The 20,068-nt window shown below is 40.8% G+C and overlaps 1 protein-coding gene across 1 annotated transcript in view; it reads left to right on the top strand.

Annotated features, from left to right (window-relative positions):
• The window catches only part of kpnb3 (karyopherin (importin) beta 3), a 60,104-nt gene that overhangs the window by 7,840 nt on the left and 32,196 nt on the right, over window positions 1-20,068 (top strand). The window contains exons 2-8 of the mRNA XM_041199426.1: window positions 4,368-4,448; window positions 7,247-7,439; window positions 9,035-9,137; window positions 13,144-13,240; window positions 15,010-15,114; window positions 16,301-16,423; window positions 17,928-18,048. Coding sequence (XP_041055360.1) covers window positions 4,368-4,448; window positions 7,247-7,439; window positions 9,035-9,137; window positions 13,144-13,240; window positions 15,010-15,114; window positions 16,301-16,423; window positions 17,928-18,048 — 823 coding nt within the window. The remainder of the gene's footprint in view (window positions 1-4,367; window positions 4,449-7,246; window positions 7,440-9,034; window positions 9,138-13,143; window positions 13,241-15,009; window positions 15,115-16,300; window positions 16,424-17,927; window positions 18,049-20,068) is intronic.

The raw sequence follows: 20,068 nt of genomic DNA on the forward strand, positions 1-20,068 counted from the left end.
AAAGGAGCTACAATGCCATTAGTAGTCTAAAATGTATGTTAGGTTAGGGTAATCATTGTTAATGCGTTCCATTATAACTTGAGTGCATTAACCATTTGAAAGAGGATTTCTTTTGCCTTCTGTCCCCGTCTGTTATGTCCTGACTTGAGTGAGTTATCCGCCCCCACCACCCCCCGCTCTGCAACTCCAATTTTTTCCTGATCTCTCTTGAAAGCCCAGCTGCTGGGGTTGAGTCCCATAGTTTCTGTCAGCCCTCTGTTCTGTCGTCTAAGTGGCATGTTTAATGTGTGAACCTCAGTGGGGGCATCACAGCCACCCCTGATTCTGTCCTAGACTGATGTTTGTCGAGACTTTATAGCAGAGGTCATTGGAATGGTGTTCAGAGGAAAAAATCTTGTCTTTACTTTGCCCCCTACCTATAGGATGTTGAAGCCAATTGTAGTTCATGCTCTGCTATGCTGTTGAGAGAAAGAGAAATTTGGCATTGAATTGAATCGGGGCTTTGTCATTCTATATCACTGTATACTGGTTTCCAAGCTATATTATTTTTCTCCTCCAAGAGGTATCACTCCATAATCCTGTCAACTCATACACACTCCATTTGATGGAAGAGAAGGTAATAGATAGCAATTGGAAGTGCAAATCTGTCTTCATGCCCCACACCCAGCCTGTAGTTACATAAGTCAGCTATCCTTAACTCTGCACAAACCATGGGTTTAAACTGTGCACTCACCTGGGGAACCTCAAAGTTTTTCACCCTGTCCTTGCCCGACATTTGTCGAGACATTGCAGCAAAGGTCATTGCACCAGAAACGATCAGGAGTGATCTGTTTGATTATCTGCCACTTTGTTATTTGAGGGCTCGATGAGCAGGGTTTTATATCTGATAGTTTGTCTTCAAATCAGCTGAAGTGATAAGTGCACAGTTAAGCTTTATGCTTGCTCAATATGGAGTTCTTGCTCTCTCCCTGTAGATGAGCACAATTTAAGAAAATCTTGCAGTTTCTACACACGCAAGGCATTGCTGGAATTTAACCAGTCACCAATGTTTAACGTAAGGCCTCGGACAGTGAGCTTTTGCGAAGTGACACAAGTCAGTTAAACTGTTCCTCCAGGATCTCGCGCAGCAGCTTGATGAATCCCATTGTCGTGTGCTTAGGTGCTGTGAATTGTGAAGAACGTTTGGGACATTCTAAATGGTACAAGACTAACCAGCATTGATGCCTTGCTCACATTTGTTTAAAGGAAATGACGCTTGTGAAGGCGAATCCTTCCTTTAAGTTGAGTCTGCTAGAGCCTCTGTAGAGTTGAGGCACTGTGTTATGGTATAGCTCAATTCCATGCTGAAAACACAGATTTCCCCAGTGAACCATTGGGAAATCTATGTGATGGTATTTCAGGCCTTGTGACTGTGTAATCTGTTCTTCCTTATTTTTCGCTGTCCTGTTTCAGTACAGAAGACCAATTCCCTTTCCCTGTATCCAGTTGTCCTCTGCACTGAAGGGTTGTCCAGATTTGCGCTGTCATTTCAGGAACAGAAAGAGGCCATTCAGAGTCTCATGTCTTTTCTGACATTCAGTTGGATCATGTCTATCAGTATCTTAACTCCAACTACTCTCCTTGGTTCTGTAACTCTTAATCCCCTTTCCCAATAAAAACCAATCAATCTCGGCTTTGAAAATTTCGTTGCCTCAGCAGCTTTGGGGGGAGGGGAGGCGGTGGAGAGAGTTCCAGATTTCCACTTATCTTTGTGTGAAGAAGTGTTTCCTGACATCACTCTTTGGTTGTTCTAATTTCAATGTCACGCCCCCTTATTCTGGACAGCACCCACCAGAGACCAGAGGAATAGAGAATGAAGAACCCCTTCAATCATCTTAAGCACCTCAATTAGATCACCCCTTAATCTTCTATTCTCGAGGAAATACAAACCTAGTCTACGCAACCTGTCCTCATAACTTGACCCTTTTAGTCCTGGTATCATTCTAGTGAATCTGCACCCCATCTCTCTTCTCTCCCCCCCCCCCCCCCCCCCCCCCCCATCAAGATGCGTTGCCCAAACTGAACACAGTCCTCTAAAAGGGCTCTCCTCAGAACTCTGCATAGCTGTAATACAACTTCTACCCCTTAGTATTTAGCCCCCTTGACGCAAAGGCCAACATTGCATAAGCCTTTTGACCTTCCACTTGGGTTAGTGTGTATGCTAGTGCGGCTGTTGTGACTGTAAACCTGCCTGAGTTCAGGAGACAGCAGGCTGATCCAAGTAGGATTGCCTTCCCGTTTAGTAACCCGAGCTTTGCTCAGTTGGGGTAAGCAAGCTTGAGTGACTGTCAGATGTGAATCAAACATGATGTGGTAAGATGCCAAACTGGTATTAGTGCCCTAGTGGCTTGTAGTTGCCCAACTTCTGACTAAACTGTTACTGTCAGAAGTTTCTCATCTTTTTGCTTGGATTCTTGAAGCAATCCAGATGTTTATTTGTAATGGATTTCTAAGATTTAGGGGCCAGCTCCTTTTTAAAGGTAGCATCCAACTGATTCCATTAAGTACTCAACACGATGGAACAGATAATCTAATAGTTTACTACATGTAAGTTTTTAACTGTTCTTGTGCTGTTTGAACCTTGCTTGTTTTGTATGAATCAGTGTTTTGATGATGGTTCCAAATCACCTAAGCTTTTTCTGTAAATCAGATCAAATATAATTATCAGGAAGGCAGAGACTTTGTTGAAAGATTTAATTGTGTACCTGATTATGGGTGCAAAGGTTGACCATGGAAGATGGACTAGACACTATATTTTTGGCTCCTTTTGCTACGGTTGCTCAAAGTTTCAGTTTTGATTATTTAAATTAATTGAGACAGTAATGGTTCATAACCAATGCTGTGGAAAAATATGAGCCCTGGCATTGCTCCAGTTTGTCCATAGGCCTGCGCCCTACCAGTTAAAGCAAAGACATTCACCAGTGTTGCTCTGCCCTCGATGCTGATGAGATAGATGACACATCAGATTCATTCTTCTTACTGTGGGATGCCATTAACTTACAGTCACTTGTTGACATGGTTGCCAAATGGACATCCCGTCACTCACTCCAGGGCATCCTGTGCTGGAGTCTCAATATACTGTGCAGTCCCTCTTCTCAAAACTCCTATAATTGGCTGTTTTCAAATAAAATTCTCAAGATCATTTCATCGAGCTCTTAAGTCTTTATTTTATCACCTACCCTGAACTGTGGGGTGAGTGTGCCTACACCACATGGACCTCAGCAGTTCAAGAAGGCAGCTCTCTTTTTCTCAAGGGCATTTGGAGATGGGCAACAAATGCTGCCCTTGCCTGTGATGTTCTCATTGTATGAATTAATTTTTTTTCAAAAACCTTGTGTTTATAGGATCCCATGGGTTGATTGGTAGTCCCTTTCCAGGCCTTTGTCAGTCTCAAGACATTTAAGGCCACTGGTGCCCATTTTATTTTTGTAACTGTAAAGAAGGCTGTATGTAACCTAACCAAAATGACTCATTCTGAGTTCTATTTTCCTACCTTCCCTATGGGAAGTAGCCCTAGACTTGCTACTCAATCTGAAATTGGGAATTGTACTTGGCGTGAAGTGGTACCCTGTGATTGCATTACCACTGTCTTGGGCTTCCTTTTGACAAAGAAATGTAAGTCAGCGTTATCGTTTGGCTTGAGCGCATGAACAAGGCATTTTAAACTTTCCTCAGTCATGAAGGCACTGTCGTGTGTACTGCAAAATGATTAATCATTTTCACAAATGCTTCCTTATCTCTCTGTAAAAGAAAATCTTCTGGTTATCATGCTTTGTCTATTGAAGGGGAAATGTGGGGAGGTGTAATTTTCAGTAATTGTCTTTGTCTGGGGCAAGGGAGAAAGAATAGTCTCATTCAGGATGGCAATGTGGTGAATTATACTCGGCCAGTAATTTTATTCAGTTTTTGTCTTTGCATGATTTTTGTGGAGGAGGTGAGAACTTGTCCTGTGGTAAAAGTGGTATAAATGAATCGCCTGTAATGTGTGCCTGTTGTATTAAGCAACTTTGTGCCTTGATCATTTTGATTCTATATTTGTACAAATAAATCTTCAGTGAACATTTGCTCAGGCTAGTATTTATTATATCTTGATCTGAAGTACTCGATCCTCTTTGTGAGCTTTACTAAGTTGGGATAGTGAATGATAAACTCGAAGCTAAAGCCTCATGCAGAGTGCACACTTTTCAAAGTTAAAAAGAATTTGAAACTATTGATTTTTAAAAGTGTTTCTTAATGTGAGACTTCATAACCTTTTAAAAAACCTAAAGGTGTGGCGTGTATGAAGATTAGGTAATGTCTATATGGTTTAATCTCTTTCTGTTATTCAGGAAGCCTATGAGAATATTCCTGGCCATTCGAAGGTCACGTTTCTCTTGCAAGCACTCAGGAATACAGCAGCTGCAGAAGAGGTAATTATGAAAATCTTTGCTTTCCCTTCAGTGCAGCATTGAAAAGCTCACAGTGAATGAGTACCAAAAAGATTACAGTGGATTTAGTGGAGGATGACTGGTCAAAACTTGTTTCAGTTCTTTCAACTTCAGGCACTATGAAGGGGTTGAATAGGGATTCTGAAACTATCTCAATATAAGCAGAGGTCTAATTCTGTTTCACACTACAAAAAAATGTTCGTTTATCAACCTCTATGTATACCATTTAAATTTTTTAATACTTTAAAGAAAATCTAATTTGGAGGCTGCTTGGACAAGCCTAATTGTGATATATTAATGAAATATAGGACAGCAAGTTGCATTTGTATAACCACATCAGTAATCATACATTATCGAACAGAATTTAACACTGAGCCTATTAAGGTGGGTGACCTAAAGCTTGGTTAAAGAGATAGGTTTAAAGGAGCATCCTAAATGAGGGGGGAGAGTGAGAAAGAGAGATACATGAAGAGGTTCAGAGAGGGAATTCCAGAGCATCTAGCCATTTTTTAGTTGAGTTATGATTGTGAGTAGGCAGTTCCTCTAGAGAACATCATAGTTGTCATTGGCCGTGTTTGATGGGGATGATTGCATGGCTGAAGACAAGCAATTGGTCAAGTTCAGCTGGCTTCTTTAGATAGGTGGGAATGCACCCAATGTGAAGGTGGTCCTGTGATTGGAGCAGATTTGCCTTTAGGAGGCTAGTGCAGTATAATGTTGAGAAAAGATTAAGGAGGGTCAAGGCACCAGAGTGGAGGATACCTTTCATGTTTTTGGCCAAGGCAGTTTTGGTATTGAGAATGGAATCCAAACTGGTGTGATTCAAGCATTACAAATGGGCATAGAATTGAGAGAAACAATGACTTGTTCTGCAGGTGGGAGGAAGCTGTTGGAGACAAAGGAATCAGTAAGGTCCCTGCATTAATTTATCTTGATATTGCTTTTAAGGAATGTGGGATATAATGAGCTTGCCTTTGCCTACATTACAATTTATTGTGTGCGAAGTGCTTTGGGACATCCTGAGGATCTGAAAGGCACTAAAAGAAATGCAAGGTCTTTCTTTTCAGTATAGTTCCTGATGCTTTCCTGCCACTTTGCCCTGAGACCCAACTTTCAGAACCGAATTCCTGACTTCGCAATTTTGCAAGGCACCTGTGTTCCTGTGAACTGAGGGGTGAGAATGGTGAGTGGAATTGGTGGCAAAGAGATGGGAAAGGCATTTGTTCTGTTGTGAAGAACACAAAAGCCATCCATGGAAATTGTAGTTCTGGGGGAGATGGTGGTGTGGTGGTATTCTCACTGGGCTAGTAGACCAAAAGGCGGGCAATACTCTGATGGCAGGGGTTGAAATCCTACCATGGCAGCTGGTGGAATTTGGATTCAATTAATTGAAATTGGAAGCAAGTCTCAGTAACGGTAGCCATGACTCTATCATCTGGTTCACTGATTTCTTTAAAATTTATTCTTTCATGGGACGTGGGAGTCGCTGGCTAGGTCAGCATTTATTGCCCATCCCTAGTTGCCCTTGAGAAGGTGGCAGTGAGCTGCCTTCTTGAACTATAACAGTCCATGTGGTGTAGGTGCACCCACAGTATTGTTAGGGAGGGAGTTCCAGGATTTTGATTCAGGGACAGTGAAGGAACGGCCAATATATTTCCATCAGGATGGTGAGTGACTTGGAGGAGAACTTGCAGCTGGTGGTGTTCCCATGTGTCTGCTGCCCTTGTCCTTCTAGGTGGTACAGGTCACAGGTCTGAAAGGTGCTGTCAAAGGAGCCATGGTGAGCTGCTGCAGTGCATCTTGTAGAGGGTACACGCTAAAGTCCTTTAGGCTAGGAAATCTGCCGTTCCTACCTGGCCTGGTCCACAGCAATGTGTTTGACTCTTAACTGCCCTCAAAGATGGCCTAGCAGGCCACTCAGTTCAAGGGCAATTGGGGATGGGCTTGCCAGCGATATCCACATCCCATGTAAGAATTTTAAAAAGTAACAAATTGACACAAATCCAGACAAAAATGACACATTTGTTTTCTGTCTTCTGTAAAATCAATTCCTCTAGTTCATCACCAGTTTCCTTTTTGTACATTGAGATTGTTAAAGGATCATTCTATACAATACTGCCATGTAACAAGACTGCATCCAGTCTCCTGTACGTTAACATTTCAGCATTTCGAAATGCCTGATGTGGGAAATGAAACAATTCATTCCTGGACACCGTGCATTGTACTGTGCACATGGTAGTGCAGTACTTAACCCTGCAATATCTGATAGGAAATGTTTTAATTCCCCAACATGCATCGGCTTCATTCTGAGCAAAAAAAAAAGCCTTGTATTCTTGTGGGAATCACCTGAGGATAGATGAAGCCCTGGGTAATTGTAAGACTGTGAAGAGTTTTGATAGAGTAAAGGAGGAGGAACTGTTTCCACTGCTAGGAGGGTCAGTAACCAGTGGGCACTAATGTAAGGTTATTGGTAAAGAAAGCAGAGGGGAGATGTAAAGTTTTATTGCACAACGAGCTATGATGTCTGAAAGGGTAAAGGGAGCGGATTCAATAATAACATTCAAAGGGGAATTAAATATATTCTGGAAAAGGAAACAGTTTTCAAGTGCTATGGGGAAAGAACTGGGGGCTAACCAGATAACTCTTTTGCAGAGCAGGCAAGATGGGCCAAATGGCCTCTTTCCGTGCTGTGTGAATCTATGATCAGCTGAAACTTCTAAGAGGTTCTGCATTATCTTTCAACTTAGAGGGTGTATAATTGCATTTCTCTTTATTTGTAGGTTAGACAGATGGCTGCTGTTTTAATGCGGCGCATGCTGTCTGCTTCTTTTGAAGAGGTATTCCCAAGCCTAACCCCTGATGTACAAAATGCAGTCAAAGATGAGCTGCTTCTGGGTATCCAGGTGGAGGGGTCGTCGAACATCAGGAAGAAGACCTGTGACATTGCAGCAGAGCTCTCTAGAAATCTGATTGGTTAGTAACTTGATTGTATATGGAGCTTCAGTATTTCTTAGCAATGAATTCTCACAGCTATGGCACTTTACTGAGACTTTCATGGAGTGGAAATTTCCAGTATATAACTGGAGTGCACTTGATGCACCTTCCTCTTCAGTTTCCCCTCCTGCCCCCTGTATGCACATTGGAAAATTAGATTGGGATTTGTGATATGTATCACAGTTTATAAGATGCCAAAGTTGCTTGCCTTTGGCCTATCCGACCTAATTAATGTATCGTCACCCAAATCAACTCAATAATTGCAGCACTTTGAAAAAGCAGTAATTGAAGTTTACCCAATTTCTACTTAGCAGAGTAATTAAAAATGAATTCAGAAATATACGTGTTGCTTTATTGCCAGCTGTGGCTCAGTTGGCAACACATTTGCCTTTCTGGGTTCAAGCCCATTTCCAGGGCTTGAGCACAAAAAACAAGGCTGATGCTCCAGTGCAGTACCTGGGGAGTGCTGTACTATAGAAGGCGTCTTTCAGATGAGATGTTAAATCAAGGGACCCATCTGCCTGTTTCGGTAGATGTCGAAGATTCTAATGACACTATTTTGAAGTAGAGCTGGGAAGTTATTCCCATTGTCCTGGCCGATATTTATCGCTCAATCAGCATCAAAAACAACATTATCTGGTCATTATCACATTGCTGTTTGTGCTGAGTGCAAATTAGCTGTAGCGTTTCCTCCATTATGACAGAAACCTTTTTTTATTGTTCGTGGGATGTGGGCATGCTTGGCAAGGCCAGTCTTTGTTGCCCATCCTAATTGCCCTTGAACTGAGTGACTTGCTAGACCATTTCAGAGGGCAGTTAAGAGTCAACCACATTGCTGTGGGTAGGTCTGACCAGGTAAGGGTGGCAGATTGATCAAAAATGTGGCACACCACTGGGCTGTGAAGGCTTGTAAATGGAAAGAGGCCACATGGGCGTTTTCTTAGAAGGTTCCAGGTAGCTGCACACCCAACGTGTCAGTACCTTGCATGGAGAGGGGGAAGTTGGGTGTTGAAATTCTAGAAGCTGAGCTTCCTTTCAGTTGTGTTAACATCTGATAATTTGCAGTTACCTTGAACAATATCAGTTAAAATTGAAGATTTCCTAAAATAAACCTACATCTAATTGGTAACTTAGCTGGCAGGAATTTCCAAGGTGCAGAGAAATTGTTTCCATTTGTGGGAACTAGGTGCAATAAATATAAGATGGTCACCAATAAATCCCATGGAAGTTCAAGAGGAATACCTTTACTTAGAGAGTGGTGTTCTCAGAGAATATAAAACTCAATACCGTGTGGAGTTGTTGAGGCGAGTAGCATAGATGCACTTGAGGGCAAGCTAGTTAAGTAGATGAGAGAAAGGAATAGAAGGATATGTTGACAGAATTAGGGTTGGAGGAGGTCCTCCAATTGTTGGGTTGAAAGGACTCTTTTTGCGTTGTAGGTGCCACATAATCAAGCTCTCGGTTAGTTGCCAAAGCCACTTTCCAAGCTGTCTAACCAAAGTGAGTGAGTGGCTTACCGAAGAATGTTGCTGAAGTATTGATTTAGGCTGAAGATGTTGCGTGTTTATATTTAGATGACGATGGCAACAACCAGTGGCCGGAAATTTTGAAATTTCTCTTTGAATCCGTCAGCTCCCAGAACGTGGCGTTGCGTGAAGCTGCTTTGCACATTTTCTGGTAAGCTCCATTTCTTGCCCCTCACCATGTTAAATTTCACGTAGCTGACAGGGCGTGACTGAAGCAGAATGGGATGAAAAAATGTCCCAGAATTGACCCCAGTGAGTGAGTGACTCAGTCACAAATTAATGTCTTCTCGGCTCTCGCATTTCCATAGCAGGTCAAAGTATCTGGCTTGATTCAGTGGCAGTAACTCAGAATCATAGGAACCTGCAGCACAGAGTCCATTTAGGCAGCCTGTGCCAGTTGTTCAAAAAAAAGGCTTAAAAAAATTGTTTTGTCCCCTCGCCCTTCCCCAAAGCCCTGCAATTTTTCACCTTCAGGTATTTATCCAGTTTCCTTTTGAAAGTTACTATTTAATGTGCTTCCCAGATTATAACTCTGCATAAAAAGAAAATAAATTCTCCTTGTCTCCCCTCTGGTTCTTTTGCCAACTATCTTTAAAACTGTCCACTGGTTATCGAGCCCCCGCTATTGGAAACAGTTTCCCCATATTCACTATCTCAAAACTCTTCATGACTTTTGAGTACTTCTGTTAAATCTCCCCTTAACATTCTCTGCCCTATGGAGAACACCCCAGCTTCTCTAGTCTCTCCGAGCGACTGAAACCCTACTCAGCACTCCAGTGTAGTCCTTGGTTAGGATTGCTGAATCATCTTGGTTGAAACATGAACTGCACGTCGGCCTGCTCTCCAGGCGGATGTAAAAGATCCCAGTGGCATAATTCAAAGAAGAGCAGGCGCATTCTCGCTGGTGTTCCAAGCAATGCTTATTCCTCAACCAAGATTGATGAAACAGATTATCTGCCAGTAATCTGCTATTCGTGTGACCTTGCTGTGCACAACGTTGCTGCTACATTTCTCTGCATTACAACAGCAATTACTCAACAAATATATGTTGCTTACAAAGCACTTTGGGATGTTTTGTGAATATGGAAAGTGCTAAACAAATGCAAGTTAATTCTTTAATGCTTGCACCAGGGGTCCTGAATCAGGAGCTATTGGCTGACTCTTCTATCTGTGATACTGGCTGGGAGAGACATTGATACAAATAATATTATATGGAACCTTACTGCTGCATTCCAAGTGAATTTTATGTTGGTTCAGAATGCTGACCAGGCGATGCAACTGCAGCAGCTCTTGTCTGTCGCACGTTGTGGGAGGCTGCTATTTATGTGAAAAACTGCTGCCTGTTTGGAAAAAGAGAAGCTCTTTGACTATTTTTGCTCATGACTTTCACAAGGTGCTGTTTCATTAGTCGTGGAATTGAAAACTGTGATTGATGAAAGGTCAGTGACCTGAATGATGCCTGAGCTGCTGAATATTTCCAGCATTTTAAAAAATATTTTAGATTTCCGGCATTTTACTTTTTATTGGGTGAGGGTATTCGGGGATATCGATCCAGAGTGGGTAGAGTGGAGGGACTTTCTGGGGACTGAATGGCCTCTTCCTGTTTCTGTATCACACCAGATGTGGCAATGTATCTGGTAGAAAAAGTGCTTGATTAAAGCTCCCTTGCATAACTCTTGAATAAAGCTGATATTTTGCAGATTTTTTTTCTTTGTTCTTTCATGGGATGTGGGCGTCGCTGGCAAGGCCAGCATTTGTTGCCGAACCCTAATTACCCTTGAACTGAGTGCCTTGTGACGCCATTTCAGAGGGCAGTTAAGAGTCAACCACATTGCTGTGAATCTGGAGTCACATCTAGGCCAGACCGGGTAAGGTTGGCAGATTTCATTAGTGATTAGGCATTCGTGAACCATATGGGAAAGTATCGATGATAGTTTCATGGTTGCCATTTCTGTGGCTAGCTCTCAATTCCAGATTTTTCATAACTGAATTTAAATTCCACCAGCTGCCATGGTGGGATTTGAACCCATGTCCCCAGAACATTATCCAGGGCCTCTGGATTGCTAGGCCAGTGACATTCCCACTACATTACCATCTCCTCCTGACCCTCCAATCATGGCTTTTGAAGCACAGCCACCCAAAACCTGAAATACTGATATCACTGATGTTTCCTCAGACTGAAGAACAGCGTTGCTGCCTTATGCTGGTAGTAAAAAGGGCTGAATGGCCTACTACTATTCCTATAATAAAATCAGACAACATTGCAAATGATGAGCAGGTCAGGCAGCATCTCTGGAGAGGGAGTGAGGTAGTGTTTCAGGTTGATGAGCTTACATTAGAGCTATTCTTGTTACAGTGCATCTTGGGCCAGATCTCTACCTTTTTTTTTTCAAAAATGGTGTTCCATTTAGATAGCTTTGGTTTTGGCTACTGCAGTACTTCTTCAGTGAATTCCTACAAATACTTGTTTGACAATATTATACTTTGCTTATTTTAAAGAAATAAGGAAACTGAATGCAGATCAGACCTGAAATCTGAACCGGTTTTGAAACGGTTCGACTGAGGCTCTTAAGCCAATCTGTGAATGTTAGCTTATAATCATGGAAACAGGAGGAGGCCATTCAGCCCCTTGAGCTTATTCTGTCATTCAGTTAGTTCAGGGCTTCATCTGTATCATCTTAACTGTATCTGCACACCTTGGTTAATATTCTTGTCCAACAAAAATCTTATCAATCTCCGTTTTGAAATGTTCAGTTGAGCCCCTGTCTCAGTAGCTTTTTGGGTGACAGGGTTCCAGATTTCCACTCCCTTTTGTGTGGGGAAATGCTTCTAGACATTTCCATGAGTAACCTGGCTCTAGTTGTAAGGTTGTAACCCCCTTGTGGACTTCCCTCACCAGAAGAAATAGTTTCTGTCTACTCACCCCATCAAAAACCTCTTTAATCATCTTAAGATTTGATAACCCTTGGGGAGTGGGCTGCTCCGGTCATTCTGAAGAATGCAGAGGTTTTCACTTTAGAGGTTTGTTAATTGTGAAATGAAGAACCTGCAAACTAATGCTTTAATTAGTATTGGAGTCCTGAGGTTGGTAAGTGCTGCATTCCAATAATGAGCAGAAAATTGACGTTAACCCATCTTTGTTTTAACACTTTAGATAATGTATTATTTACATTCCCACACGTTCCCTCCTTTTACTCTCCACCTACTTTCAAACCAAATAGCACAAATGTCATTTTGGAATTTGTCTTGTTACACTGGCATTATCTTTATTTTGGTGAAATGTGAAGGCAAAACTCACATCAGTTTTAATACAATTTCAGACACATGTATGAATTGAGTTAATGAGCTGAACTCCATAATTATTGTTAAAAATTGCTGGTTCAGGTCATTACGTATCTTAGTGAACCTGTGGTGATGCTTCTGAGATTCTGGATTTAATCTATCTGGCATATACTGTTCCCAGCATTAACTTACAGAAATGTGATCTTGACAAGTCTTGCCCTGCGTTCTGCTCCTTCTGATACAGACTCCATTATCTGGAATAAATTAAAGATCAGGTGGATTAGTGAGACTGTTCTGTCTTGTACCAAAAATAATATTGACATCTTGAAACTCCAGGATATCTCAAAGCTTGCCAGGTTTCTGTAGTTTTCTGTGATGTGATTTCAAATCAGTTCTCATTAGGCCTTTATTCCCTGTGGAGACTGCAGCTTGTTACTCATATTGGTACATTTAAAATAGAAACCTTTATGAATATCTATACTTGAAAGATAAATGGGAGTTCATCTCCAGCTTTACTTCCACCTCTTTCCAGTCTTGAACTAAAATGCTGGAAATACTCAGCAGGCTAGGCAGCCTCTGTGGAGAGAGAAACAGTTAACGTTTCAAGTTGATGACCTTCTGTCAGAGCTGGATATGGTTAGAGACGTATCAGTTTTCAACTGAGTGCAGAAATGGGGAAAAGATGAAGAGGAAAGAACAAAAAGGTCGGAATGATTACATGACACACAGAGCTGGCAATGGGGCCAGTCTGGTTTGAATTTATGCAAGGCTAACCACAACATATAATGAAGTTCATTGATATTTAATTGCTTACAGTTAATTTTCAGTTGTGTGTATTGAGCTGTGAGTTGACTTTATTACCCATCAATGTTTAGGAATTTCCCAGGAATTTTTGGAAACCAACAACAACATTATCTTGATGTTATCAAGCGAATGTTGCTTCAATGCATGCAAGACCAGGAAAACTCAACGGTAAGGACTGTCGGTATGGGTTAGCACTGTTTTCTATTGTTAGATGTGCTTTATAATAGGAGTGCCCAGGTCTTTGAATTTCTGTTTAGAAGGTTAAGAAGCTGATTAACTAGTGACAGTGTGGTTGTTTATCCCATAAAATGAATAACCATTATATGACTTAAACAGAAGACACTTTTGTTGTTACAAGCAATCTCATTACTCTTAATGTGAAATTAATATGAAAGCAGTATGGATAGTGGAATATATACATTTTCTGCTGATTTTCATAGTCCCTGTATATTTTGTATATTTTCTTCCCACTTTTTGTTTTTAAAAAGTAAATAACTATTATTGATTGACACTTAGGGTTTTTTTTGCTCCCAAAAGGCACTCAATATTCAATAAGGTGCACGTAAAAGCTACTACACAAGACAATAGCTCATGGTGTTGGGAGATATATATTAGCGTGGATAACTAACAGGAAACAGATTTGGGATAAATGGGTCAATTTCAGGTTGGTAAACTGTAACTAGTGGAGTGCCATAGGGACCCGTGCTGGGGTCTCAACTATTTACAATCCATATGAATGACTTGGATAAAGGGACAGAGTGTATTGTAGCCAAATTTGTCGACGATACAATGAAAGGTGGGAAAGCAAGTTGTGGGAAGGGCACAGAGTCTGCAAAGAGATATAGACAGATTGAGTGGACAAAAATTTGGCAGATGGAGTCTAGTGGGAAAATGAGGTTCTAAACTTTGGTAGGAAGAATAGAAAAGCAAAATATTTGAATGGAGGGAGACTAGAAAGTGCTGCAGTACAGAGAGATCTGGGTGTCCTTGTACATGAATCGCAAAGCGTTAGCTTGTGGGTACATTGGTAAATTAGAAAGCAAATGGAATGTTGGCCTTTATTGCAAGGGGAATGAAGTATAAAAATAGGGAAGCCTTACTACAACTGTACTGAGCATTGATGAGGACACATCTAAAGTAGTGTGTGCAGTTTTGGTCTCCTTACTTAGGGAGGGTTATACTTGCATTGGAAGCAGTTCAGATAACGTTTACTAGGCTGATTCCTGAGATGAAGGGCTTGTCTTATGAGAAAAGGTTGAGCAAGTCGGGTCTATAGTCAATGGAGTTTAGAAGAATGAGAGGTGATCTTATTGAAACACACAAGATTCTGAGGGGACTTAACAGGGTGAATATTGAGAGGATGTTTCCCCTTGTGGCCAAGTCTAGAATTAGGGGTCACTGTTTTGGAATAAGGGAGTCTCCTGTTTAAGATGGTGATGGGGAGAAGTTTCTTCTCTGAGGGTCATTAATCTTTGGAATTCTCTATCTCTGAGAGCAGTGGAGGCTGGGTCATTGATCATATTTAAGGTTGAGTTAGACAGATTTTTGATGCACAGTGGAGTTGAGGGTTACAGGGGTGGTAGGAAGGAAGGAAAGAAAGTGGAGTTGAGGGCATGATCAGATCAGCCATGATTTTATTAAATGGTGGAGCAGGCTTGAGGGGCCGAATGGCCTCTCTCATCCCTATTTCTTAAGTTCAGACCTTAACTCATCAGAAATTTGAATGCCTTTTTCAGATTGAATTTATCCACCATTTATTATTTATATTTAATTAGGATCCTTCAATGCATTATCATTAAATTCAAAAACTGGATTGCTAGAGATCCACATAGGAGTAGATTATAAACAATGAAGAAAGTAGATTCAAATCCAGGGGAAAATCATATCGAGCAATTTTAATAAATTGGCATAAAGATGCTGTTTGCTCTTTTTGATAGATTCGAATGCTTGCTGCCAGGGCTGCAGCAGCATTTGTGCTGGCTAATGAGAATAATGCTCCTCTTCAAAAGCACTTTGCCGATATGCTACCTGGAATCCTACAGGTATGGAATTATTTTACTCTTTGCATTGTATCAAGGTGCGCATTTCTATTTCTTTTTAAATCCTAAAAGTGATTATGTCCATTGCGGAGCTTATGAACTTGGAGTCTAATCTTACACTTAATAATTAGCCAAAGTGCTTGTGGGTGAGCTCTGCTTGTGTAACTTGGCAACTGGCTACTGCAAGGAATCGTTCAGGGTTTCAAAGGATAGGCATGGAGATGGTGTTTTCGATTGTAGGGAATTCAAAAATAGAAATCATAATTATAAGATAGTCACTAATAAATCTAATCAGGGATTCAGAGAAACTTCTTTGCCCAGAGAGTGGTGAGAATATGGAACTCATTACCAAGGAGTGGTTGAAATGAATAACATAGAACGTTTAAGGGGAAGCTAAATAAACACATGAGGAAGAAAGGAATAGATGGATGTGCTGAGCGGTTAGATGAAGGTAAGGTGGCTTGTGTGGGGCATAAACCCTGACATAGACCTTTTGGACTGAATGGTCTGTTTCAGTGCTGTAAAGTTCTTTATAATCATTGCAGTGAAGTTCTTTATAAAATACTGCATTGCTTGTGAATTTTTTTAAAGAAGTGGAGTTTTTTTGAATAATTCAGTATAAATGATTGTTTAACATTGTGGGCAGCAATATAAGTTATAGATAGCACTTAATGTTTATGTTAAACAATTTTAAAATTATAAACTGTCCCAAGGTGCTTCCAAGGAGGGTTATCAGACAAAATTTGACACTGGGCTACATAGGGAGTACTAGGATAAGTGACTAAAAGCTTGGTCAAATAGATGAGGTTTAAGAGCATCTTAAAAGAGAGATGGCGAGGTTTAAGGAGAGAATTCCAGAGCTTAGGACCCAAGCAACTGAAGGCACAGCCATCAGTGATGGAGCATTGAAAAACAGGGATGCACAAGGGGCCAGAATTTGTGAAATAGAGTTCTTTGATGTACAATTAAACCATTTAAATGTCTTTGAGGTATTGGTATCCATAGTGGCCATAAGTTAACTGAGGAATACCTCTAAATGCTGGAATGCATTTTGGATTTGAGTTTTTAATTCTGGGGATTTTCATGAGCCAAAGTCTCTTAAAATGTTTTAAGTATTCAGTTGAGCTTAAAATGTTTTAGTTAATGCGGCACTATTCTTTTATTCCTCATCTTTTGTTCTGTGATTTAGGCTGTCAATGACTCCTGTTATCAAAATGATGATTCGGTGCTGAAATCATTGGTGGAGCTTGCAGACACAGCACCAAAATATTTACGTCCTCATCTTGAGCCCACCTTAACATTAAGCCTCAAGGTAAGCATTGCACAGATTTGTCCTTATTCTGAAACAAAAACAGAAAATGCTGGGAAAACTCAGCAGGCTTAACAGGATCTGTGGAAAGAAAAAAAAGAGTTAACTCTTTGAGTCCTTATGACTCTTCAGAGTCATAAGGACTTGAGGGACTTCTTCAGCTCTGAAGAAGAGTCATAGGGACTCAATGTTAGCTCTTTTTTTTTCTTTCCATGGATGCTGTTGGACCTACTGAGTTTTCCCAGCACTTTATGTTTTTGTTTCCTATTTCCAGCATCTGCAGTATTTTGCTTTTATCTTTGTGCTTATTCTCCTGTTTAACTGTCTATATAAGTTAACTGGATAAATGCAGTTTGGATTTGATCTTGATTAAAGTCAAATTTGAGACTAAAGTTCAGCCAGGTACTGTTCTTTTAACTAAGTATTTCAGTATAAATATTTTTATAGGATTATATAGTGCAGTAGGAGACAATTCAATCCATTATCTCTGTGCTGACTCTTTGGAGAGCTACCCAATTAATCATATTCCCCTGCTCTTCTTCAATAGCTCTACAAGTGTCTCTTTGAGTATATATCCCTAATTTGAGGTGAACTTTCAGCTTTGCATTTATAGAAAAACTCAAGCTCTTAAGGGTGTTATGTTACAGAAATGAACATACAAACTATTTGTTCACGGGATGTAAGCATTGCCAGCTAGGCCAGCATTTATTGCCCATCCCTAATTACTCTTGAGAAGGTGGTGGTGAGCCGCTGCCTTGAACTGCTGCAGGTCGTGTGGTGTAGGGTACACCCGTATTGCTGTTAGCAGGGGAAGTTCCAGGATTTTGACTCAGGAACAGTGATGTATTTCCAAGTCAAGCTGGTGTGTGACATGAAGGGGAACTTACAGGTGGTGATGTTCCCATGATCTGCTGCCCTTGTCCTTCTAAGAGGTAGAGAACGTGGGTTTGGAAGGTGCTGTCGAAGGATATGTAAGAGCTGTGTTGTATTTGTATCTTTTTTTAATCAGTGTAAGGGATTCCATTCCCCAACACACTTCCAGATATAAAATACTGCAAATGCTGGGATCTGAAATTAAAAACAGAAAATGCTGGAAATACTCAGCAGGCCAGGCAGTTTCTGTGGAGAGAAGAAAAGAGCTAATGTTTCAGGTCTGTGACCTTTCATCACAGACTTGAAACATTAAGTCTTCTCTCCACAAATGCTGCCTGATCTGAGTATTTCCAGCATTTTCTATGACTATTCCAAATATTATAGAATAGTTTTAATCCTAGTGGGTGAGTGCAGTGTTGAATCTGAAAAAGGTGTAATTACACACTAACAGCGTTGGAGTAGGGAAAGGGCTCTGAGATGGTTGGTGTCTATGCCAGGTAACTTTATCTGTGTGCATTATTTAGTTTCTGGTTAGATTTTAGTCGAGTGGCTGAGTGGTTTTGCTTCTGTTTGCTTTATCACCTTTGAAAATGATGTTGAGTTAATGTTAATTTGTCTCTATTTTAATCTACAGCTCTGTGCAGACAGTGGACTGCAAAACATGCAGCGTCAGCTGGCACTGGAAGTGATTGTGACTTTGTCTGAGACGGCTTCTGCCATGCTGAGAAAACACAGCAATATTGTATCACAAGCTAGTAAGTAACTGTTAGCACTGCCACTTGGAATTTCATAACTCCTCTCGCTTTGGGTTTCATGCATTTATCAGATCCTACACCTAGAAGTTACAACACGGAAACTAACCATTTGGCCCAACTGGTCAGCATTTACATTCCACACAAGAAAATAGTCTTGATCACATTTATCTACTCTGTTCCCATTTACTTCAGCCACCTACCCAGTCTGATATTGAATGTTGACATAGTTTCTGCTTCAACCTCTAATCCCTGAATGAATTCTGCAGCCGCACAACACTCCGAGGTTTCTCCTGCCTCCTGCTATATTTGTTGCATACAATATTGCATCTCTGGCCCCTTGTTTTTGACTCCACAGCAGCTTGAAATATTCTGCTTCACTCCCTGTGACCTCTTCCTACACAGCAGCCTTCAAGGTCTTTGTGCTCCACCAATTCTGGCCTCTTATGTATTCCTGTTTTTCTTTGCCTAAGCTCTCTACCTCTGTCTCTGTTGGTAAGGTGCTCCTTGAAACCTACTACTTTGAGCAAGCTTTTGGCCAGCTGACCTAGCATCTTCTCACATGATACTGTGTTGAACTTTATTTGATAACACACCCGTGAAATGCATTGTGATGCTTTCGTGCGTGAGAGGTGCTATGTAAATAGAAGTCATCATTAAGTATGCTGGCTCAGGTCTCTTAGTGTAGATTTTGGTTGTAACATCTTTAGTTAGTGTATACCACTGAGTGTTCACATTGCCTTGTGGCAACAATATAAAATGCACATTTGTTATGAGGTTCAAATCTGTCCCAATTGCTGCAGTGCGAGAGAAAAAGATGGATGTCCCAGTTCCAATACAATTTTAATGATTATGGTGGAACTCTAGCATATCGGTTGTGCCGCATAGGGTCCTTTAGAAGGAGTAAAACATTGGAAAGACTAGAATTTTATACATTTTTTTATGATGAAAGCTTGCATACTGCATCAAATAAGGAAAAATGACTTCAAAAATAGATTTCAGATTTCTTGGAGTGAATGTCGACACCACAGTGTCGGCCAGTGGAGCTGCAGGTGGGGCTGGAATTGGGTTTTAAATTTGAGTCCCTGTCTTCGTGTCCAAAACAACAGCAAACAGTCCCCTGAGCTCAGCAGGGATATTTCTCCAGGAAATTGCAGTCAGCGGAGGATAATACATAGCACGAGTTGTGTGTAAAATCAATCCCAGTCACTTATTGCAGTGGCAGGGTGTGATTAAGGGCATCCTCATTTTGACCAGGACTTGTTTTGTCATCTTTGAGAGTGCTTTCCCCTCATTGGGGGAGTGGCCAAATGAGACCACTGGAAAACTGTTTGCATTTTCAAGGGGTCAAAAAACTGCCTTTTGGTGCTACAGCCAATACTACAACTCAGTTTGCTTAGTGCTTAAATATAAATCTTTTTTGCAATGTTAATGTTTGTAAGTTGTTGACTGGCCAAAGCGCAGAAATTCATTAATGGGTAAGCTATCAGTATATACTTGAAGAAAACTGATGTATTTAAAATAAATCATTGGTACAGTGTTTAGGGGTGGGTGCATTGTAAGTAAAATGATGCACGTTCTTTTTATGCATAAATGGTGGCTATATTACTAAAGTTATGCTTTGCTTATGAACTATAAGTGTCCAGTGGGTGAAGTTCTGCAGTTGGCACTCAAATACTTTGCCTAAAAATGAATGGACTGCATCAGGTACAGCATGAAAGACCGACACTTGGTTTTAGCTGGTTCAGTTTTAACAATATATTTCTATACTTGCTGTTTTAACACCAGATGAAATTCTCCTAGTTGTTATATAAATGCAAGCCATTTTATTTCTGCAGCACTTTGCGTGACCAACAGATATCTCAAAAGCTCTTTACAACCAATGAAGTTCTTTTTGAAGCGTAGTCACTGTTGCCATTTTAGAAATGTGGCAACTAATTTGCGGTCAGCAACCTCCCACATACAGCAATAACCAAATAATCTGTTGCTTGTGATGTTGATTGAGGGAGACATATTGGCCAGG

This window comes from Carcharodon carcharias, chromosome 11 (assembly GCF_017639515.1).
Source record: "Carcharodon carcharias isolate sCarCar2 chromosome 11, sCarCar2.pri, whole genome shotgun sequence".
Lineage (NCBI taxonomy): Eukaryota > Metazoa > Chordata > Chondrichthyes > Lamniformes > Lamnidae > Carcharodon > Carcharodon carcharias.